Here is a 25,241-nt window from a genome sequence, read left to right as displayed (position 1 = left end):
TTGTGAGAAAAGAGGCTTCTGCCACCAAATTCATTTGGAAAACCTAGGTTTAACAAGGTTCTTTTTTCTTAGAGCACTTACAAAAATATAATGTATGTATAAGGTTTAAAAAAAAAAAAAAAAACCAACAGTTTAAGAGAATATTCAGCAAAGGTATCCCTCTCAGCTAAAATTCCTCTCAGCAGCTACCATTTACCTCTCTATCCTCCCATAGCTATTCTAGACACTTGAGCACATACACACATATATACATGCACATTTGGTATAATGTATATACACACACATTCTGGTTTTCTGTATATACTCTTCTACATGTTGCTCTTGTTCTTCCTAATTAACAGATTTCCCAATTAACAGAAATTTTAGTGTGTAATATGTATATGAAAGACGAAGAGAACTTAGTAGATGAAAATATTTTCTGAACATTTTGGACCACAGATTTTTCAGAGAATATCTTACAGAACTACTTTTTGAGACACACTGCACACAACCAAGCTGCCTTCCTCAGAAGAAAAAAACATCCTCTGGAGTAGAAATAAGAGTTAGTGATGACCCCCCACACCCATTAGAATGGCCTAATGTAAAGGGTATGGATTTTGGATTTTAACCTAGGCTAAAATCCTGGCTCCATTACTGACTTGACTGCCTGCTCACCTATGCTTACTGGCTGTGTGGTTTCGGGTACATTGCTTAACTTTATTGAGCCTTCTTATTAATATGCTCTCATGTATTCAATTATTTGTTATTTGGTTAATACATGCAATCAGTGGAACTTTTATGTGCCAACTATTGTTCCAAGTCAAATAAAGCAGAATCCCCCTAACTGGAGAGGCTTCTAGGCTAGTGAGAGAAGTTTCATTTGTAGCACAGCAAGTGGCAGTAAGCTCACAGATCACCTGGCTTGTCTTAAAGGAGTAACTTTCTACCAGTGTGACAATTTTCCACTTTTATAGGCATAGATCAACAGTAGCAAATGTCACCTATATGAATTCAGAACTTGGAATTTATGCAGGATATTTCAAGTATTGATTTTGTAAGTATCTTTGTACTTTGGTATTGTTTAATGAATTACCAGAACAATTTTATTTATCTGAATAAAGTACAGCAAGAGTGACAAAATCTTTTTTTTTTTTTTTTTTGTTTGAGACGAAGTCTCGCTCTGTTGCCCAGGCTGGAGTGCAGTGGCCGGATCTCAGCTCACTGCAAGCTCCGCCTCCGGGGTTTACGCCATTCTCCTGCCTCAGCCTCCCGAGTAGCTGGGACTACAGGCGCCCGCCACCTCGCCCGGCTAGTTTTTTGTATTTTTTTAGTAGAGGTGGGGTTTCACCGTGTTAGCCAGGATGGTCTCGATCTCCTGACCTCGTGATCCACCCGCCTCGGCCTCCCAAAGTGCTGGGATTACAGGCTTGAGCCACCGCACCCGGCCACAAAATCTTTAGTCATTATGAAAGTATGAAATTTTTCTGTAAGTGACTTGCATCCTTGTAGATTCTGGGTATGTTCATCTTAGTGGTTGACTTTAAAATTTGAATTCTCCAGAACTAGATAATCTTATTTTCAAATCTATAATATATGTGTATTTTATAGGAAAATTTTAGAATTCTCATCCTTTCCCAATATCTATGAAGCATGTCGATTCATTTTAACATTAAGTGTATTCACTCTTTATTATTCTGTTCATTCTATTTCCATTTTCTTCCTGCTCTTGATGAATTTAAACAAATTCTTATTCATTAGAAAAGTCTTATTCATTAGAAAAAGATATCTTTAGGAATCTAACTGAAAATAACAAATGCAATTTCTTTTATTTACCATTTTGTCTGCCAGAAAGTTTCAGCTTCTCTTTTATTTTCTAGGCCAAGGAAATGACGTGTAGGCCTAGTGAATTCCAGGCAATGTTCAGCACTGGTTTTACTGAATCTGGATGACTTCAGTCTGTTAATTTATTTAGGAGATGGTTTTGGTTTTTATAAGGTCAACTAGAAATTTGTAGGCTACTTTTCCCACTTATTCTAAGATCAATTTGTTTTAATACTAACATTTAAAATTTGAAAATACAGTGGTAACTTTGGTGATGTCAAATCTTTAGGCACATTATTTAAAACTTTTCCATTTAAGAGGTGTTTCCATAATTGAGTTTATTTCATAATGGGAATTCTGTTAAGGTCAATCTGATAGCTGCTTAGTTATTTAATAGCAGCAAGTACCTGATATTTTGATTTGGCTGGTTTTTAAGGTCATTTCGATTAAAGTTTCATTTGATATGTTCTAAAAACAAACCATAAAATATTTGGCTTTTTTTTAACCAAATGATGTGTGCCCCAGCCAGTGCTTAGGATGGATTCTCCATTTGTATACTGCCCTTACCTTACCTCTCATCTTCATCCCTCTCCCCATATCTGAGCTTTTCCCTAGTCCTCATTGGTGATGAGGAGGATGGATGCCAGGGAAGTTTGTGATAAAATGTATGTATATACTTTTGTTATTTTAACATGAGTAAAACAGCTGCCTCCGAATGTCCTGCCATGGTGGAGAGGCAGGAATTGACCATTTGCTGGATTTTTGCCATGACGGCTGCAGTCCGAGAATTTGAGACTTCATTCTCCCCAAAAGAAAACATTGCCTGTTCTTCTTGTCTGTAATAAATCATGAACATAGCAGTATTCTTCCAGGCTATTCTTTTCAACTCCAGATAATTTAGAGTGGGGGAGACTCATTAGCCTGAAGTTTATTTACAGGTTTGTCAGTCAGAGTTGTATAGAGAGCCAGTGTTTGGGTGGCAAGTGGAAACAGCACAAGCTGTGGGCACACAAAGTCACCTTGGCCCTTGGCATCTGTGACAACGCTCCTCCCTGGTTTTACTCATTTTTAGAGCCATTCCTTTTTTGACTCATTTCTTTCTCTGTCTGTCCCTACAATTTGAATATTCTCCACTATTTCTTACTAAACCTTTTCTCTCTGATGGTCTCTTCTCTGGGTGATCATTTCAACTCACCCAGTTGCCTTATAGCAATGACTGCTCTCTTGGTGCATCTAGTCCAGACATCTGTCCTGAGTCCTATACCTGTGTATTTGTTAACCTACTCCACATATATCTGCATTTGAATATCCTTTGGGCACTTCAAACTCACCTGTTATGTCTGAAACTGAAGTCTTTATGCCTAATCCTAAACTTTCTCCTCTTCTGTGTCACCATCTTCACAATAGCCAAAGCTACAAAATCTAGAATTCTGAGAATATTGTTACGGAAGAGAAATAATAAGATCCAGAACCATTCTCTCATGAAATAGCAGATCGGATCCCAAAGCATTATGTATGTGCATACAAAGATACACTGACACAAATCACACACACACACATACACACACACACACTCCGTTGTTCAAAGAGCAATATTGCATAGTTTTGCATGGTTTTGAAATTTAAATAAATATAATCATTTATTTAAATGTGTGTATTTTTTTTTAAGAGATGGGGTCCCACTCTATCACCCAGGCTGGCGTGCAATGGTATGATCATAGTTCACTGCATCCTCAAACTCCTGGGCTCGAGGGATCCTCCTGCTTCAGCCTCTTGAGTAGCTAGCACTACAGATGTATACCACCACACACAGCTAATTTATTTTTTACCTTTTTTTTTTTTCTAGAGATGGAGTCTCACTGTCTTGCCCAGTAGTATGGTCTCATACTTCTCATACTACTAGGCTCAAACGATCCTCCCGCCTCAGCCTCCCAAAGTGTTAGGATACAAGTGTGAGCCTTGCTCTTTTGCTCAACATTATGCTTAAGATTCATATATGTGTATAACTGTATAATCTCATCCATTATATGAAAATTTAATAATTAATTCCCCTGTTTTCCTGTGGAGAGACATTTGGGTAGTTCTTGTTTTTCACTGTTGTAAACAATGCATCTATGATTGGGTACATATCTCCTGATACACCCCATGTTTCTCAAGGGAACGTACCTATGAGTGGAATTCCTAAGTTATAGGTACATATACCTTCATATACCTTGACAGTTATTGCCAAATTGTTTTATAAAATGGTTTCAAACATTTGCTCTCCCACCAGCAATAATTTATCTAGTTATTCCACATCCTCCAAAATCTTTGATATTATTGTACATTTTAATTGTTGCTTATCTGGTGTAAAATATTTCACATTGGCCTTAATTTGCATTTTCTTGGTCACTAATGAAGTTGAGCTTATTGTCATACGCTTATTTACCTCCATTATTCCCCTTTTTGGAAGTTCCTGTAGTCTTTGGCATATGTTTTGGTTTTTAAAAAATCGTTAATAGGAGTTCCTTGGATATTCTTTGTTACTAGCATATGTTGCAGTATCTCCTCACAGTTTGTGTCTTGTCTTTTCATTCTCTTTGAGGTATCTATTGATAAACAGAAGTACTTACTTCAAATGCAATTCAGTGTATCAATCTTTATCTTAATGGTTTTCAATTTCTGCCTTGAACAAACTTTCTTATTTCAAAGTAATAAAGACATTCCCCTGTATTTTCTTCTAAAAGCTTTAAAGCTTTGCCTTTCTCACTTAAGTGTTTAATTCACCTGGAATCATACTTGTTTGACTTTTGACACAAAAAAATTGAATTGTATGTGTGTTGTATAGGTAGAGATATAGTTAGGCCTCAAAAAATTAGTTATTTTACCTAAAATAACAATTTATTTTTTAAATTTAGATCATTGTTTGTGTCAAAGTCAAACAAGCATGATTCTTCAAGTGTTATGGTGCCATCAATCACTATTTATTTTCCTGGATCTCTCTGTTTGCTCAGGTTGACACTATGACGTATTTCAGAAATACTACTCTCATAGTATATAAGTCACTCTAAACAATACTAATGCTTCTCGTTTCAGTAGGAAGGGATTGCTGTTCCAGCCACAGTGCTACCATTTTAAACTTGGCTGAGAAAATGTCTTTACAAAATGAGACAAATATCATTTTAAGGATGTTATTAACTCCTATAAAGTTAAAAGAGAAGTCAATCATTTATTCTAACATTTTTAGAGAAACTTTCCCTGGATGAGACTTTGTTTTTAATACATCTAGCTTTTTATGTACAGTGTTCATTGTTAGTTAGATGATGTAGTGCAATTTTGATTCAAGTTGTAGTTGTGTATGTGTGTGTCTGCGTGTGTGTGTTTTAACACAGTATGAAATTCAACTAATAGAACATAGGAATCTCTACAACTATGTTATTGAGAATATATACCACCTTTTAGTGAGAGTGTCATCTGGAGAAGTTTCATTATATTCTCTTTATTTGAAAAAAGACTTAGGCTTTAGCCTGTAACTTTAGTTTCTTATTCTGTCACTAATCTTTCCCCTTTAATTCACATTAATCATTTATTCCACAAATATTTCTTGAGAGCATGTATTTAGCAAAGTAGTCTATGCTGAACTCTTCAAGTATAACAAATTCAGATTCAGGAACTGAAAGAGCTCTAAGATTATTTATAATGACCTCAACCTTCCACAAGTGAAGAAACTGGGGTCCAGCAGTGACCTGACCAAAATTTCTGTTGAGATTCAGAATATCTAGATTCAGAATATCCCCTATTGAACCACTTTGCCCACAGAAAACTATCTGAACATATACCTGAATGTTAAGTATTAATATGATATTTATAGAGATGCCTAAAGCGATAAGTCACTCTTTGTGAACAAATTATGTTATTTAGTTATTACTTTCAAGCTATTTATAACATTTTTAAGATAAAAAGACACATTTGAAAAAATTAGATAAAGTAAATGTTTAACTGAAAGCTTTCGGAGGGCAGGAGTAACACATTTGTTCTATTTTCCTAACACAGTGAGCTGTTCATAGTGTATAATCAACAAGTACAGTATTGATTAAATAAACAAAACTATATATTGAAATATAAGATACAGATATTAGGTACTGTAAATGACCAGAGGAAATAATAATTATGAATATGAAATGAAATAGGAATATGAAAATAAAGTAAGTCTTTATGGAAGGTTTAGAATTTAAACAGAGCAATAACTAATAGCTATAATTTCATTAGGAACACCCAAGTTTCTAATTATTTGTTTCTCTCACTTTGTATTAAAACTTTAGATACAAGTTCTCTGAGTTGTTTTTTTCAAATTATACCTCTAAGCCTGATTCCTTAGAACAAGCATGTTCATGAAAAAATATATAAATATGCTAAGATATATGTATAAGGATACTAATTGTTGTCTTGTTTATAAGGGCATTTAAACCAACCCAAACCTCTATCAGTGAACTAATGGTTAGTACATCAAAATTAAAATTAATGATGAATGTAGATCTAAATTTTTCAGCATAAAAATACACCTCTAATATATTACAGAGTAAACATATCAAGCTGCAAAACTATAAATGTATAGAATGATCACATTTTTGTAAAAAAAAAAAAAGGCTGTGAAAATACAAGTAATGCAAATTAAGATAGTAGACATTTGTATTCGTCTTTTCTCACACTGCTATAAAGACAAGTCTGACACTGGGTAATTTATAAAGAAAAGAGGTTTAATCGGCTCACAGTTCTGTAGGCTTCACAGGCGTCTGCTGCTGGGGAGGCCTCAGGAAACATACAATCATGATGGAAGGCAAAAGGGAAGCAGGCACATCTTCACATGACTGGCAGGAGAGAGAGAGCAAAAGGGGAAGTGCTGCACACTTTTAAACAATGAGATCTCATGAGAACTCACACACTATCATGAGAACAGCAAGGGGGATATCTGCCCCCATGATCCAGTCACTTCCCACCAGGCCCCTCCTCCAACACTGGGGATTACAATTCAACATGAGATTTGGGTGCAGACACAAAGCCAGACCACATCATGCCATCCCTGGCCCCTCCCACATCCCCTTCTCACATTTCAAAACACGATCATGCTTTGCCAACAGTCCACCAAAATCTTAACTCATTGCAGTGTTAACTCAGATGTTCAAGTCTAAGGTCTCATGTGAGACAAGGCAAGTCTCTTCAACCTATGAGCCTGTAAAATCAAAACCAAGCTAGTTTCTTCCAAGATACAATGGGGTACAAGCATGGGGTAAGTGCTTCTATTCTAAGTGGGAGAAATTGGCCAAAACAAAGAGGCTATAGGCCCCATGCAAGTCCGAAAACCAGCATGGTAGTCATTAAATCTAAAAGCTCCCACATAATCTCCTTTGACTCTATATCTCACATCCAGGGCACAGTGATGCAAGGGGTAGACTCCCAAGTCCTTGGGAAACTCTGCCCCTGTGGTTCTCCAGGGTAGAGCCCCCATGGCTGCTTTCATAGGCTGGTGTTGAGTGCCTGCAGCTTTTCCAGATGCATGGCACAAGCTGATAATGGATCTACCATTCTGTGGTCTGGAGGACAGTAGCTGTCTTCTCATAGTTCCGTTAGACAGTGTCTCTTTGGGGACTCCAACTACACATTTTCCATCCACATTGCCCTAGTAGAGCTTCTCCATGAGGACTGTACCCCTGCAGCAGACTTCTGCCTGGACATCCAGGCATTTCCATACATCCTCTGAAACCTAGGTGGGGGCTCCCAAGCCTCAGCTCTTGCCCTCTGCACATCTGCAGGCTTACCACCACATGGAAGACACCAAGGCTTGATACTTGCACCCTCTAAAGCAATGGCCTGAGCTGCATTTTGGCCCCTTTTAGCCACAGCTGGAGCAGGAGCAGCCACAATGCGGGGTGCCATGTCCCAAGGCTTCACAGAGTAGCAGGGCCCTTGGGCTGACCCACAAAACAATTCTACCCTCCTAGGCCTTCTAGCCTGTGATGGGAGGGCCTGCCATGGAGATCTCTGAAATGCCTTGGAGGCCTTGTCTTGGTTATTAACATTTGGCTCCTGTTTACTTGTGCAAATTTCTGCAGCCTTGAATTCCTCCCCAGAAAATGGGTTTTTCTTTTCTACCACATGGCTAGGCTACAAAATTTTCAAACTTTTATTCTGCTTTCCTTTTAAATATAAGTTCCAATTTCAGGTCTTTTATTTGTTCATGCAGATGAGAGTAGGCTTTTAGAAGTAGCCAGGCCACACCTTGAATTCTTTGCTGCTTAGAACTTTCTTCCACCAGCTACCCTAAATCATCTTCTCAAGTTCAAAGTACAACAAATTCCTAGACCAGGGGCACAATGAAATGCTCTTTGCTAAAGCATAGCAAGAGTGACCTTTACTCCAGTTCTCGATAACTTCCTTATCTCCATCTGAGACCACCTCAGCCTGGACTTCATTGTCCATATCACCATCAGCATTTTGGTCACAACAATTTAACAAGTCTCTGGGACGTTCCAAACTTTCCCTCATCTTCCTTTCTTTTTCTGACCCCTCCAAACTGTTCCAACCTCTGTTTATTACCCAGTTCCAAAGTTGCTTCTATATTTTCACATATCGTTATAGCAATGCCCCACTTCTCTGGTTACACACATACTATCACAAGAATAGCAAGGGAGAAGTCCACCCCCATGATCCAATCACCTCCCAACAGGCCCCTCCTCCAACATTGAGTTCAAAAAGAGATTCAGGTGGGGACACAACCAAACCATATCAACATTTTTGAGTTCTTTTTTATGCTTTTCAGAATTTACAAGAAGTCTAACAATAAACATTTATTACCTGTAAAAATAATAAAACTTTTTTAAGAGTTGTGGAGAGAGTTCTAAGTTTACTCTATTGACTCACCATGGATATAAAAACTCAATGATCTCCATTCAGGACAACTTTTACTGTGTACCTGTTATGACTAGGCACTGTGCAGTAGTCAAAATCTATTTCTTAAGCCCCTCATGACCTCAGAAGGAAATGTAAATTGTAAGTGGAGCACCAGGAATCTATTTATCCTTCAGTCTAGTCACTTCAGAATGGTCCTTTGGTCATATGCTGATTTTTTTAAAAACAAAATTGATAGATCTCTGTGTTCTGGTACACAGTATCTAAACAATGGACACAATTACGGAGATCTTTCCATGTCTGACTTTTCAAATATGATTTCAGCTTTTATTTTAGATACAAGGGGTACATGTGCAGGTTTATTATAGGGGTATGTTACATGATGCTGAGGTTTAGGATAGGGATCTCGTCACTCAGGTATTGAGCATCGTCCCCAATAGGTAGTTTTTCAGCCCATGACCCCTCCCTAATCCCCAGTGTCTATTGTGTCCGTCTTTATGCTCATGTATATCCAAATGTTTAGCTCTCACTTATAAGTGAAAACACAGGTATTTGGTTTTCTGTTCCTGCGTTAATTTGCTCTGGATTATGGTCTCCAGCTGCATCCATGTTGCTACAAAGGACATTGCTTCATTCTTTTTGGTGGCTGTGTAGTATTCCATAGTGTATATGTACTATATTTTCTTTACTCAGTCCACCAATGATGGCCACCTAAGTTGATTCCATGTATTTGCTGTTGTGAGTAGCGCTGCAATGAACATGCCAGTGCATGTGTCTTTTTGGTAGAAAACTTTGGGTGCTTTGGGAGGAATATGCCCAGTAACAGGATTGCTGGATTGGATGGTAGTTATGTTTTAAGTTCTTTGACAAATCTCCAAAGTACTTTCCACTGTGGCTGAAGTAATTTACATTCCCACCAACAGTGTATAAGTGTCCCCTTTTCTCTGCAGCCTCTCCCACATATATTATTATTTGACTTTTTAATAACAAGCATTCTGATTGATATTAGATGGTATCTCATTGTGGTTTTGATTTTTATTCTCTGATGACTAGTGATATGTAGCATTTTTTTTCATATGTTTGTTGGCTGCTTGTGTGTCTTCTTTTGAAAAGTGTCTGTTCAGGCCGGGCGCGGTGGCTCAAGCCTGTAATCCCAGCACTTTGGGAGGCCGAGGCGGGCGGATCACGAGGTCAGGAGATCGAGACCATCCTGGCTAACATGGTGAAACCCCGTCTCTACTAAAAAATACAAAAAACTAGCTGGGCGAGGTGGCGGGCGCCTGTAGTCCCAGCTACTGGGAGGCTGAGGCAGGAGAATGGCGTGAACCCAGGAGGCGGAGCTTGCAGTGAGCTGAGATCCGGCCACTGCATTCCAGCCTGGGCGACAGAACGAGACTCCATCTCAAAAAAAAAAAAAAAAAGAAAAGTGTCTGTTCATGTCCTTTGCCCATTTATTAAAGGGTCGATTTGCTTTTTGCTTGTTGATTTAAGTTCCATATAGATTCTGGATATTAGACCTTTGACAGATGCATATTTTGAGAATATTTTCTCCTATTCTGTAGGCTATTTACTTTGTTGATAGTTTCTTTTGCTGTGTAGAAACTCTTCAGTTTAATCAGGTCGCACTTGTCAATTTTTGTTTTTGTTGCAGTTGTTTTTGGGGACTTAGCCAAAAATTCTTTGCCAATGCCAATGTTGAGAAGGATATTTCCTAGGTTTTCTTCTAAGTTTTTTATAGTTTGAAATCTTACATTTAAATTTTTAATCCATCTCGAGTTAATGTTTGTATATGTTGAAAGGCAGGGCGATATGGTTTGGACTTGTGTCCCCACCCAAATCTCATGTCTAATTGTAATCCTCAATCTTGAAGAAGGAGCCTGGTGGGAGGTGATTGGATCCTGGAGACAGATTTCCCCCTTGCCATTCTCATGATAGCAAGTGAGTTCTCATGAGATCTGGTTGTTTAAAAGTGTGTGGCATCTTCCCCCCAGCTTCCTCCTTCTCCAGCCATGTAAGACAGGCCTGCTTCCCTTTTACCTTCTACCATGAGGCTTCTCAGCCATGTTTCTGGTACAGCCTGTGGAACTGTGGGAACTGTGAGCCAATTAAACCTCTTTTCTTTATAAATTACCCAGTCTCAGGTAGTTCTTTATAGCAATACAAGAATGGACTAATACATAGGGACACACTTTCAATCTTCTGCAAATGGCTAGCCACTTTTCTGTGCACCATTTATTGTATCTGCCTTGCTTATTTTTTCATTTCTTACTTTTAATTGAGATAGTTCGGTTATCTCTTTTGCCTAGGAGGAGTACAAGCAACTCTAAGACATTTTGGCCAGAGAAAAATGTTTAATGTGTTTTGAGTTGACAATGAAAACGTATACATGTAATAATTATACTTTTATCCCGTACTGTATCATTTTCTCCTCCTTTGGAATATATTTTTAGATATTTAATTGCATGTTACAATAATTATGCCTGTATGTATTGTTAATTTTAACATTGCAAATCCCAGAGGGTAGTACTTGTCATCTTGAATGCATTAATGCCTAGCACCTTGGCACTCCTGTGATGATAATATTGTCTGAAATTGGCTTGCTCAGAATAAGACAGAACATGTCCCAGGTATAGTGGCAGCCAACCATAGTTAATTGTCTCTAATCATGATACCAAGGAGAACTCGTTTCTAATAACCTGTGCAACCAGGTAAGGGTACAAGCTTTTAAAAATATCATCTAAACATACTTGATATTTGAGGCTTTTCAATGGTTATTCTTCTCTGCTGTTAACAGAAACCCGTATGTAGTTTATGCAGTATTAGCAGATAATAATAATAGTTTCCAACTATTTTGTGGGAATTTACAAGCATTTTCATTTACATCAACTCATTTCATCTTTAGACCACCTCTAGAGAAATACTAATATCTCAGTTTTACAGTAGAGAGAATAGAAGCCCAGTGAGTTTAAATGACTTAGCTAAAGTTACATAGCTAACATGAAATAGACCTGGGTTCAAACTTGTTTTTCCTGACTTCAAGTTCCATGCTTTCTCAGCTATACCAAGGTGCTGTGACTCCACCATGGCCTTCGAAGTTGGAAATAGAGGGGTATTACCAAGTATTACTGGGTTAGCTCAACCTAATCATAATCACCCCGGAAACCACCTCTAGTTGATAATATTAAGCATACTTGATTTAGGTTCCACAGAACCACTGACAAGGTTTCTACAAGGATATTAACAGACACTCCAAGGCTTTACTTCTGATTGAGCTCTGTTACTCTCCAGCGCAGTCTTTCTAAGACCAATTAATAGTGATCATGACAGTCAGCCTGTTATTTTAGGATTCAAAGAAAATATCTACATAAGTGTAGCACTCAATCCATTGAAATAGTGACTACAATACTGAACCTGAGTAAAATTTAGTTCACTAAATGAAGATATGCAGATTCGATAAATGAATATGGGCCAACATTTCATCAGCAACTGCTATAAATGTGAAAAATCATTATTTTTCATATATACACATAGTCCTCAGACCTACTAAAGGTAATTCATGTGACCAAAACTTTCTGCTGCTAAGAGATTAAAATGCACGTTAATTGGTAGAATTTAAGAAAGCCAGAGTAAAATGTAAATTGTGATGAAATCATTAAAGGAGTAACTTGAAAAACCTTCGATATCCTGGCATAAAAGTGATTATAGCATAGAGGATAGCATATTTTATTTCTTGACCTTGATTATGAGTATTGTTATAGGTTTTTGAATTTTCCTGGGGTCAGAATAGAGACAGATTAATTCTAAAGCAGTTAGAGAAATTAGTTTCTTCATCTCTTTCCTTACAGTTAACATCATAGAGAAGTAAATCTCTAAACCAATTTTGAAACAGGATTTGACTGTCATTTCACTTATGTGTCTCTTCATTTTCTTTTACTCTATAACAGAAGTTTTTAAAAATAAAACTATTTTGATTTTCTTTTCAACTCTAGGCCTGATTCTTCACTACCCAAGACATCGAAAAAGGAGCACATCTCCGCTGAAAACATGTCTTTAGAAACTCTGAGAAACAGCAGCCCGGAAGACCTCTTTGATGAGATTTAACAGTCTCAAAAAACACTTTGATGTTCACTAGACTATGTTTTCTATTCATTTCTTTAAAATGAAAAGGCAGAATTTCAAGTTAGCAGCTATTACTGTACCTTACAATTTAATTACATAAACACTGAATTGATACCATTGTGCAAAATGAATTACACATGTATACGAAGATAGTATTTGATGATGACACTGGCACATTATTCTAAACTATTCATTCAGCATGCCTATAATTACCTAAAATTTCAGACTTTTTGTTGCAAAGGACACATTTATCATATTCACACATTATATGTGATAACTGTCTAACATCCTGTCTAGGAAGATTTTGAAAATAGGACAAAGAAAACATCCTTTTAAAATGTCTTCAGCCTTTTTTGAATAGACATATTAAAACATATTCTGAACACTGATGTTTGAGCATTTTAATTTGTGTGATGATGTATAAAATATAATTTTAGTTTGTACATAATCTGAAAATCTGAAAATAAAATTTTTGATACATTGAAGGTTTTGTGTTCTTAATAAAATGTGTTATTTAAGTTAACTTTTATTATAGTAAGTAATGGGTTTTTAGAAACTGCTCATTAATGTAAATGTAACCCTATTTGTGGCAAAAAAAAAAAAAGCATATTTTTCAGAGATTATTGATAAAAGATTTATCTTACACATACATGGGCCCTTCTTGAAGACAAGGACCTTGTCATAGCTATTTATCTGCAATAACATCCAGCACTATTGTCTTTGTAATCACTGTTTCTGCTTCTTAACCTTTCATTCTGTCTTCACTTCTTACCTGTTTAATATCCATTCCTTCCATGTTACTCAAAGTTAACAATATCAGAGTTGGCCGGGCGCGGTGGCTCAAGCCTGTAATCCCAGTACTTTGGGAGGCCGAGGTGGGCGGATCACGAGGTCAGGAGATCGAGACCATCCTGGCTAACCCGGTGAAACCCCGTCTCTACTAAAAAAAAATAAAAAAAAAAATACAAAAAACTAGCCGGGCAAGGTGGCGGGTGCCTGTAGTCCCAGCTACTCGGGAGGCTGAGGCAGGAGAATGGCGTGAACCCGGGAGGCGGAGCTTGCAGTGAGCTGAGATCCGGCCACTGCACTCCAGCCCGGGCGACAGAGCGAGACTCCGTCTCAAAAAAAAAAAAAAAAAAAAAAAAAAAAAAAACAATATCAGAGTTAACCATGACCACCATGTTGCTAAATCCAGTGACTGGCCCATTCTTAGTCCTCATGTTATTAAGTCTGTCAGCATATTTGATATAGTTGATCGCTTCTCCTCAGTAAACATTTTCTTCACTTGACTTTTGCAATAGCATATGCTCTTTGTATTCCTCTTTCTTTCCAGTCACTAATTTTTTAGACCTTTTGGCTGATTCCTTCTCCTTTGCCCAACAGTTAAATGTTTGAACGCCCTGGGTTTAATTTTCAGCCCTTTTCTCTTCATTACCTACATTGTCACCCTAGGTTATTCTAGGTCGTTTGTGGTTTTGAATGCCATCTATATGCCGATATCTCCAAAATTAGCATAGTTTTCTTTGTAGTCAAATTTTATATATACATGCATATATATGGATATACATGTGTGTATGTATAATTTATCTTTAACTTGTCACAAAGGAGTTTCTTAAGATTTCTTAAAAATTGTTTATATTAAATCTTGATACATCTTGGCATCTTTTTTTAAATACAGACGAGTACAGTTATCTACTTTTACCTTTCTTTAGATGTTTTAGCACATCCAAAACAGAAATTTGATTATCCTGACCATCATTTCTTCTGCAGTCTTACATTTGGGTTCACTACCACATACCCAGTTCCTTGAAGCTAAAAACCCAGGAATCCTCCTTGGTGTCTCTGCTTTCTTCTCCTTGCACATCCTGTTATTTTTACTTCCAAAATACAAATTGACTCTCCCTCTCTATCTCTCTACTACAGCTACACTGCTTCCTCACTGCTCTCCCTGCTTAATTTTCTATTCTCCTACAATGAAACCAAACTGAATTTTTAAATCTTAGATAAGATTATTTTCCTACCTGGATTAAAACCTACCAATAATAAACCATTGCCCTTTGAAAAAAGTCTGGACCTGTACCATGGCCTACAAAGTTTGATATGATGGCACCCCTGCTGACCTCCCCAACCTGATTTCCCACCCCTCTGTCTTTACTCCCCTTGCCCCTTGAGTAGGCCAGAGCTCAGAACCATTGTGTTGCTAATCTCTCTGCCTAGAATGCTCATCTTCACATGGTTGGTTTCTTTATCTTTCAGATTTAGAAACAAATGTCATCTCCTCAGATTTCCCTGAAATACCCTTTTTAGGGTTGTCCACCTTCCCAGTCACTCTCTGTCCCATTAAAATGTTTTTTTTCATTATGCATATCACTCTCTGGAATTACTTTTTCATGTCTCCTCTCCCAATGGAACATAAGCCCCATCACAGCAGAAACATGGCCATCTGCTTTACCTCTCTATCCCCAGTATTAAGAACAAGGTTTATAGAAGCTTAATTAGTGTTTGTTGAATGAATGCATGCATGTTTATCACATAGCAGCCACTCAAAAGTTTCCTTACTTACTAAACCATTTTGAAAGGATTGAAAGATTGAAATTTAGCCAGATGACTTGATGCAAAGAAATAATTATTCAGAAAGCTCAAGTACTCTTTGTGATTAATGGTAAATAATAGGTATATATATGCATGCACATAGGTGTTTTGTTTTGTTTTGTTTTTGAGACAGAGTCTCACTCCATCACCCAGGCTAGAGTGCAGTGGGGTGATCACAGCTCACTGCAACACCTCTTCCTTCTGGGTTCAAGAGATTCTTGTGCCTCAGACACCCGGGTAGTTTTTACAGGCACGTGCCACCACACCCAGCTAATTTTTTGTATTTTAGTAGAGATGGGGTTTCACCATGTTGGTCAGGCTGGTTGCAAACTCCTAACCTCAAGTGATCCACCCACCTCGGCCTCCTAAAGTGCTGTGATTATAGGCATGAGCCACCACGCCCTGCCAGGTTTGACAGTAGAGGAAGAATAAGAAAAAAATTACACACATACTCTATTAATTAGGAATAGGATTTGACTAAGTCAATGGGATAGCAAAATATTTTAAATAGAAATTTTCCTGTACTTTAATTTCTTTGATGGCTTACATGTAAAAGGAAAAAAAACTTTTAAATATATGAAATTTAAATATATAATTATAAACTATAAAATTCTACTCAGTCACATTGCAATGTCACTATACTACTGAACTTAGCACTATCCTAGATTTACCCTGTATCTTTCCAAAGTGATTCTGTACGTGAAATACCAAAATCTCAAAATAATATTATCTTACCTGAATAGACCACAAATGACTAACCAAAATTAGTATACAACTGTATATGTGTGTCTATCTATCTATCTATCTATCTATATGTAATGAAAGAGAAGAAATTTTCTCAGCTTTTGGCTATTAACTCTCTGGTGATACGAGAGATGTAGGGAAGGTATTTCCTAAGTAATAATAACAAGTCTATAAAGGTCATAATATTTAGAAAATGTTTGTTTATATTTTTCTAAGGTGTGTCAGATTGATTCAGTTGGTTAGAACAGAGCATAATAAGCCTACAATCTTGGGTTCCTCCTTTATATCTCATATGGAGAAATTGAAGACGTGGTTTTATATCTCTTGCCTGATATAGACAGAGATCTATAGATTTGGTATAAACATGTCCAGATCCTATCATTCCATACCACATTTTCTCCTCACATTTTTTTCATTGTCTATACTCTAAACAGATTGTTGCAGAATGCTGAAATGGAAGGCACAGAAATTGAGTTACAATGCAGCATGGCCTTTTTGACCCTATCATCCTCACCTCTAAGATAAGGAAATTACATTTCTGAAGGATTTTTCAGCTTAAAATGTATAATTTTTGGCCCTGGCATCAGATGGTATGGCCCCAGCCTCAATACGGAAGTTAATGAAAGAAAAAAAAATCCCGTCAAGAGATGTCTTTAGTATGTGGTTTTAAAAGGTCAAGAAACTACTTTAGAAAAGTTTTTCTGAATGGTCTATAACTCAGATTTGTAAAATACAAGACCCTGTGTTTTTGAGCCAAGCAGCTCTTTATTGGACAAGTTTGATTCAACAAATGTTTTTTAAGGATCAGTTATGCACAAAATACAGAACTGGGCCATGTGAAAAATTAAAGGATAAATCCATCCTTTCAACGAATACTTGTTAAGTATTTTTGCCAGTCTCTGTTCTGGACACTAGATATGGCAGTGAATAGCACAGACAAGTATCCTGTTTCTGTTGAGTTTATATTCTAGAAATGAAAAGAATGGAGTATATGGATGGGGGTTTCATTGAGTTTTGGGCCTGAAACTACTATGTAATGGACTATAATATGAAGGAGTGGTAGTATAGATGGTATAAAAAGAACACAAAATTTAAAGGTATGGACAAGAATCCATAAAAGATTCAATTAAGAGATTATGAGAAATAGGGAGGGTTGGAGAGTGAGCTGAGGATGCGACTATCTGCCTCGGATCCCATGAGAATACAGAAGGTACTGGGGCTGAGTTTGGGTGGTATTATATGGCATTAATGCCTAAATTTGTCATTGTGAATCAGTGGAATGAAGCAGACAAGTTACAAGGTATCCCAGAAGCAATGTTGGCCAAGGGTGGTTTAGTGGTGTGAACAGTGAGCGAGCGAAGTTACGTCATGAAGACGTGACAAGAATTGAGTTCTGCAGTTCTAACTGGCACTTCCTTGGGAAGGTATGAGCTGCCAGAAAATCGAAGGTCATAGGATCCTTCCTGGGTGTCTGGGAATTGGAAAGGAAAGCCGAACAAGAGGTCTCTTGATGGATTTGCCCAGAGGAGCAAGCAACCCTTACCTTTTCATGTTTCTGTCATTCTTACACTCAGTATTAGTTATAGAATCAATTTTTAATAAAAATGAAACTAAATAGCTGATATCTAATTCATAAAGGCCTCACAAATTTACCTGTAAGACAAGAAACCCCAAAAATAGGTAGTTACGTTTTGTAGTCATTTCAATGATTTTGTGAGGGAAAATGATATAGTAACAAAAGAACTATTCATGCATCCATTTGTAGCTATTGTCTGAATTTAACATTTTCACTACTGATCTGACAGCTTCTAATAAATGCTTTTTGGGAAGGTAGACTTCATTTGTAAGTGTTGTATGAACTAACCTAAAGTGGTTTTCTCCATATCTTGATTACTGGAAATGGATACCTTGAAAAATGCATTAGAGCAAGCATTTTATCGTTCCTTCATTAACTGACCATCCACCATCACTGTTCCTGACTCCCAACTCCCTTTCTTATCTACTCGAAAACACTCTCCAGCCTACATTAAACTCAGTTTCTTCCTTTCATATATCCACATATCCTCTCATTTAGCTATTTTCTCTTTTTTTCTTTTTCTCTCCTCTGTTTGAATAAAATTCAACATGAATTTTATTGTTCATATGTTAATTTGTCTTCTCTCTTTCAAAGGACTTTCATTTAAAACTCTCATGTCACAATCTCATAAGCAGCTAAACTTTCTAAATGAGGGTCTCAATGCCCCTAAAGGCTCTTGGTTCTGCAGGAAAGTAGAGAGATTAGACCCCTGCACCCATCTTGATATTGGATTTTCTTTTAAGGGCAGAAGCAGTTTTAGTAGCCACTGTTCCAGTAAATGAAATATAGACCAGTTTTGAACCACTTACTTTTGATTTAGAGAAAATCTCTAACTTAATTGCAGTCTTAGAAATAACACAGCCAATCACATTAATATTGGTGGATTAAACAATTTATATAAAACCTGCTCATACAAGACCCTTCTAGGAATCTGTCTTTCCTTGCATTCCTCCAAAAGCTGGGCCGGAGACAAGGGCATATATAAAAGCAATATATTTGGGGATATGATCCCAGGAGGGGTCTGGAGGGTGGGACAGTAAGCATAAAACAGGAAAGGTGGAGAAACCACTGCAAGGATGCCTTATCAAGACGGCCACCCCACTGATGACATTCACTTCATCCCACCAGCATCTTCCCAGGAACCTTTTGAAAGTTTTCTCGAAACTGTACATGCAAAGATGAAAAGGTGAAGCCTTTATCCGCCACTTGCTGTTTCCTAGTGGTCAAGGGTAACCTGGAAACATTGTTCTCCCTGCTTCAGGTTTCCTCTGTGTGAATATACCACACCAGGTCTTGCAAATGAGCAGGAAACAAGAGAAGCAGGGGTGCCAGTTACACCTACTTATAGTAGGGGCAAGACTACCTGGAACTGAGTGCCAAATAAATGGCTGCTATTGATATAGGGCTCAGAGAAATTTGAAGTAGTGTACAGAAAAACCCAACATAGGGCCGGGCGCGGTGGCTCAAGCCTGTAATCCCAGCACTTTGGGAGGCCGAGACGGGCGGATCACGAGGCCAGGAGATCGAGACCATCCTGACTAACACAGTGAAACCCCGTCTCTACTAAAAAAATACAAAAAAACTAGCCGGGCGAGGTGGCGGGCGCCTGTAGTCCCAGCTACTCGGGAGGCTGAGGCAGGAGAATGGCGTGAACCCGGGAGGCGGAGCTTGCAGTGAGCTGAGATCCGGCCACTGCACTCCAGCCTGGGCGACAGAGCGAGACTCCGTCTCAAAAAAAAAAAAAAGAAAAAAGAAAAACCCAACATAGTATTCATGCTTTATACTGCATGACGCTGCTACTTCCCACCCCTAGCCAGAGTTGATTAGATCAGGGGAAGAAATGTCCTGGCTAACTTGGGTTCTTGGCCTGGCTGAACTTGGGTTTGCTGAAGAAGCCAATCTATAAATTACCAGAGAAAGCTGATCAGAAGAGAGAGAAATGAGCAAATTTGCACACAGAAGCAGAGCACCCTGGGGACTGACAGGAGAAGTAGCCAGTGCCTGGAGTGGCCTTCATCCTTATATATTTCTGGACCAGTTCTGATATGTACGTATCCTTAGAAATCACTGCCTCCTTTTCTGATGTTTTATTAGTCGAATGGTTCTTTGAAACGAACAAGAAAGTACCTAACTAATAAGGAAACAATACATCTCCAGAGAAGATTTCAATTAATTTCCATGAGCTTCAATTAACAAGTTTGCCAAAGTTAACACTACAATTAAAGGAATATTTCAGAAGAGCTTTACTCAATACTGGTAGAGACAATTAAACTTCTGAATATGATAGGAAAATAAAATCAATTTTGTAACTAAATATGTGTAATTTTCCTGATATAAATATTTAAGTTTATTAAAATGCCATTACATGCAGCTATGGTCTTATCTACATTAGATGTATCTTCTAATCACTGACAGATCTTAGTAATAGAGTGAAATGTCTATGGTCTTTGGCAATATAGCATAGTACTATATATTTTATAAATAAAAAATGTCAAATATGAAATTTCACAAAGATGGCCACCATTGGTAGAATAATATGTATATTAATCCTTGAGACAATACAAAGCAACATATTTTACTTCATCTTATCAAATAGTCAAGAGACTACTTTAGAGTTATAGCATTTTTATGTTATGACAAGGAGTTTTCTCTGTCATTTTCTCATACATGATGTGTTTGAAGCCCTTAGTAGAGTTCTAGATAATCCACTGGGACAAGATGATTGTAGTGATGATGGAAGATGTATGCTTAAAGGTGATGGTTTCATCATTATACTTTACAAATATTTAGGGAAATTCAACCAGGTGAAATTTTTCAGAAACACCTACTGACAGTATTAGGAACAACCTGTTTCTGTCTCCTGAAGGAGGTATAATACAGTATATTCCTCTGAGGAACTAAGTTTACAGAAGAGTAATTATATTACCATCAAAGATTAAATGATTCTCATGAATATTGCTCTTTAATGCCAAAATTCATTAACTTGCTTTGGCCAGTAAAATGTGAATGAAGTAACAATATACCAGTTTTGAGCCTTGAACTAAAGAAACATTACATGCTGCTTCTTGCACTTTGGAAGAGTCAAATCTCTGCCATGAGAAGAACATGCCCCAGGTAGCTGCTGCCCCTCCCACCTGGGCTTCTGATGAGTTACAGAGCAGAACAGAACCTGATTCACATGCTGGAGCCACGCCCACTCCCCTGAAACCTTTAGAAGAGCCATCCAGCTGAGCTCAGTCTAGATAAGCTGAACCACAGTCAATCATACTATCCTGTGAACATGAGTAATGCTTGCTACCAAAAGCCACTGAGATTCAGGATAGTTTGTTACATAACAGTGTTTTGACAATAACTGACTAATACAGTTATTTATATGGAATAACAATTTTACAACATTTGTAGTAGCTTCTAGTATATTCATGAAACAGAAATCAGGTATCTTCTGGCTGGAACCTGATAATAGGAATTAGGAATATAGGTTTGGGGACCAGATCAAGCCAAGTTTCTACCATGCTTCTGACAACTGTTGACTGTGTGACTTACTTATTTTCTCTGAACTTGAGTTTTCTTATCCATACAATGGGAAATAAGATGATGCACCATAAAGCAGCACAGTGCCTGGTACACAGTAAGTGAGGAATATGTGGAAGTTCTTTTGTTATTATCATACTATAAAATCAACACAGAATGGATCTACAAGAGTTACATATAACCAGATTATCCATGAAAGTGATCCTTTCTTTCAAACTCCCTATCCTTGGACCTTCTTCCTAAGTCTGATGCTGTCCTAAAGATTTTTATGAGTTTCTGTAGGATATATTTTCATAGCCATTTCTGCTGTGAATTCCTGCTTCTACAGGACTCTGAGCCTCATTCATGTTTTGTTAACCCTTTGTCAAGCCTCATTCATGTTTTGTTCTTTGTCAGCTCCATGCTGAGCCATCATGGAACTTATCTCCTTTTCTTTCATTTCCATGACAAATTTCTGTGTGTAGCAGAACTTATTAAAGGTTTGGGTCAGAGAAAGCTGTTTATCCCAAAGAAAGCAAGCAATTTATATTTGATTTTTACCATAACTCTATTCTTTTTTTTTTTTTTCTTGGAGATAGAGTCTTGCTCTGTTGCCCAGGCTGGAGTGCAATGCCATGATCACAGCTCACTCACTGCTCTGTTGCCTGGTTCAAGCGATTCTCCTGCCTCACCCTCCCTAGTAGCTGGAATTACAGCCATCTGCCACCATGCCCAGCTAATTTTTGTATTTTTAGTAGAGATAGGGTTTCACCATGTCGTCCAGGCTGGTCAACTTTATTATTTAAAGTCTTCTAACGCTCTACAAGAATTTCCTATTGAAAACGTATATCCACAGAGTCCAAACTCCTGCCATGTTATCTATTCCTTGCCTCTGTCCCTCCTTCCCTTCTCCTCTCTGCTTTCCCGCAAGTCCTGTTACCTTCTCATGCAAAACAACTTAGCTTTCTTTTGCTCCTCTCTTTTTATCAAATAGTCATGTAGCATGTTTTTATGTAACACATTTTCCCTAGCACTAAATGTTAATACTTTTTACTCCTTCATCACACTTGCAATGTCATGTTAAAGATGGCATGACTTCCAGGCAAAGCAAGTACCTGATTAAGGTACTGACCTTTCTAGTGAAGTAATATGATTATCAAAATTAAGGTGAATTTGTGATCAAAGTATAAGAAGTGAAGAATTTTACAGGAGAACGTTGTCTGTCCAAGTGCTATTTAGGAAAGAAAAAAATCTATCTCATTGTTTCAGGTATGTTCATGTATTCACATATTGATTTATTTATATTCTTCTCCAAAAGATAAAACTGGAATTCTTCTATACTGACCACAACTGGTTGTCTTTCCTTAGGATTTGGAATTTCACAGTGTGGTTACATCTGACTTGGAGACAGCTTTTCATTTGCAACAATTTATTACCCAAAGGCTACGTGTATTTAACAAGAATTTTATGTTGCAAGACTTATGGCATTTGAGGAAAAGAAGAAAGAAGTACATAATAAAACAAACACTAGTGTTTACTTGAGGAATTTTTTTTTACCAAATACTGCCATTTCTGAATATCATTTCTCTTGGTTTAATTTTTCTGTTATTGTCCTAACCTATCATACAAGATATCAATAACTTTCATAATTTCCTACAATCAGCAAATATTAAGTTAGGGGTTTGGGGTGATAGCAAACCAATTTATTATTTCACTTTTATTATCCTCTGTATCAATAATCTTATTTATTTCAAGAACTTAACATCTGGACTAAATGCAAGAACATGAGACCTTAAGGTTATACACCAAGTTCTCAACTGTGGTTAGAAGAACACAAGTCCTAATGTGTATGTATGTGTGTTCACCCATTTATTGAACACTTTGTGCCAGGCACACTGCCAGGCACTGGGAATATTAAAATGAAGACATCACTTTTGGCTTCCGGGTTTTTGGAAGTCTAGACAGAGGAAGGAGGCAGATGTGTAAACAGATAATCAAGATAACGCGGTAAGTGCTGTAAGAGAGATGTGCCCAGGACACTCAGAGGCACAAAGGAGAATCGGCCTGCTCTTATTACACTGGGAGAAGCAGCGGTGCGCAAGGAAAATTTGAGGAGATAGATGAAGTTTGAGCTGAACTTCAGGGAAGACTGAAGGTTTGCCAGGAGGCTTAGGTACTCTCAGTCACTTGCGAGACACAGAGGAAGAAGAGAGTGTGGCCTGATCAGTATCTTGTGGCAGGAGTGAACCCCAGGGCTGAAAAGATAGAGTAGGCTACCCACTAAGAGTCTTGAATTTGGCAATAAGAATTTAGATTTTAACCTGAATAAGCAGCAGTGAAAGGATCTTAAGGGCAGTAAATGGACAAGCTGATTAGATTTGTGCTTTTGAAAGGGAGGTTTGAAGATAACGTGAAGGCACAATCACACGCACTCAGAGCTCTCCTATTTCTTTGCAGGCTGTGTCATCCGCCGATGCTATTCCCAGTCTGTCTGGGAAATTGTCAAACTCCACTTCATACCAAGGAGTATCCATAAATTAAATGTTGCAAACAGTCTTTGGAAGTTGAGAGACTACTGGCAGAGGAACGCTTAACTTACCTACAACCAAGAGGGCCTCTTTCTAGTACTCGGCCCTAGGGCTTTGATATAAGCAGAAGTGGTTTTATCATTTCCTTTAGAAGCGATTTGGAGAGAATGTTTTTAAGCCTCCTGTGGAATTGACTTCCTTTTTTGAGCATTCCCAACCCTACTTTGACATCTTTATTTCCTGCAGAATGCTACTCCTGTATACCTTGAAAGTAATTGCTGTCACTGTCATTAATTCGCTTCTCTTTGCACCTCCTTCCAGAGTCTTTAGATGCAACTATGCTGTTGGAAGCAGTGTTCACATTTTTCTTAAGGCTTCAGCATTTTGTACAAAGGTACCAGATCTGGATCCAGTCCATGTGGAGGTTTGAGGGGAGTGAGGTTCAATACACTGGTACCATTCAATGAATGTGAAAGAACACAAAGCATTGTGAAAGAGGGGCTTAAATTCTGAAAGGAGACATTGTGAACTAACCTTTTATTCCCTGGGATTTTGATTCCAGGACAATTAAGAGCTATAGAATATCCTTTTTCCCCAACTACAAAGTGGCAGAAATAGCACTTTTTAAAAAAATCAAATTATATTTTGTTTTCAAGTTTCAACGGAAAACTTGAGACAGTATTTCTCATTGTCTTTCTAATAGACTTGGGAGAAATAGTGGCTAACATGTTAGAAATGTTAGCCACTATTTCTCCACAGATTTTAATGGAAAAATGAAAAAGAAGGCACTTTTCCCACCTCCCTGATGATTTTTGCAATAACTGAACTTTATAAGAATATTAAAAAAATAGTTTATGAGTCAGTCTTCCAGTACACTTGAAAATAATCAGATTTTCTATCACTTCCCTTCCTCTCCTTATCAGGAGAGTATTTGCAACCAGGCCATCTATGCATGTGGCTGAATAGTACCATAGAATCATTGAGAATGTCTTAAATATTAAAATAACTACCAATGTCCCTGAAGCCCTGAAACAGGTGGCAGCATCCCCACTTGGGGTCACCTATCAGTCCTGTGTAGAGGACACCTACAGCAGCTGCTCCTTATAAAGAAAAGTACTTTTGAGTCTTTATTAAAGAACAGCTGAAAATCCTGTCCTGCACTTTCAACACATGGTTCCAATTAGTGTCCCAAAGCAGAACCCTGACTTTGATAAAAGCATTGATGTGTACCTTTGGTGCCTGTACAATGCACTCTGTCATTTTACAAGGTGGCTGAAGTGCAGTTTTAAATATCATTTTTTTTTTTTTCCAATATTAATGAAAACCCTGGAGTATAAGCTTAGAAAGAGGTGAAGAGGGGCGGAGCAAGATGGCCAAATAGGAACAGCTCCAGTCTCCAACTCCCAGCGTGAGCGACACAGAAGACAGGTGACTTCTGCATTTTCAACTGAGGTACTGGGGTCATCTCACTAGGGAGTGCCGGACAA

General features: G+C 37.7%; 1 protein-coding gene across 3 annotated transcripts in view; it reads left to right on the top strand.

Moving 5' to 3' along the window:
- XRCC4 (X-ray repair cross complementing 4) overlaps positions 1–25,241 on the top strand; it is a 355,171-nt gene that overhangs the window by 315,580 nt on the left and 14,350 nt on the right. The window contains exon 9 of one of the 3 annotated variants that reach the window (XR_004429763.1): positions 12,675–12,780. The exons of 1 other annotated variant lie outside the window; for it this stretch is intronic. Coding sequence is in view for 1 of the 2 variants with exons in the window: in XM_033179212.1 (XP_033035103.1) it covers positions 12,675–12,786 (112 nt within the window). In the remaining variant the exon portion in view is untranslated. Of the gene's footprint in view, positions 1–12,674; positions 13,290–25,241 lie in introns of those variants that run through there. One more of the 3 variants, XM_033179212.1, reaches the window with a different exon arrangement.

The sequence above is a fragment of the Trachypithecus francoisi genome, unplaced genomic scaffold, assembly GCF_009764315.1.
Source record: "Trachypithecus francoisi isolate TF-2019V2 unplaced genomic scaffold, Tfra_2.0 Lachesis_group2, whole genome shotgun sequence".
Lineage (NCBI taxonomy): Eukaryota > Metazoa > Chordata > Mammalia > Primates > Cercopithecidae > Trachypithecus > Trachypithecus francoisi.
This window is presented reverse-complemented; position numbering and strand designations above follow the sequence as displayed.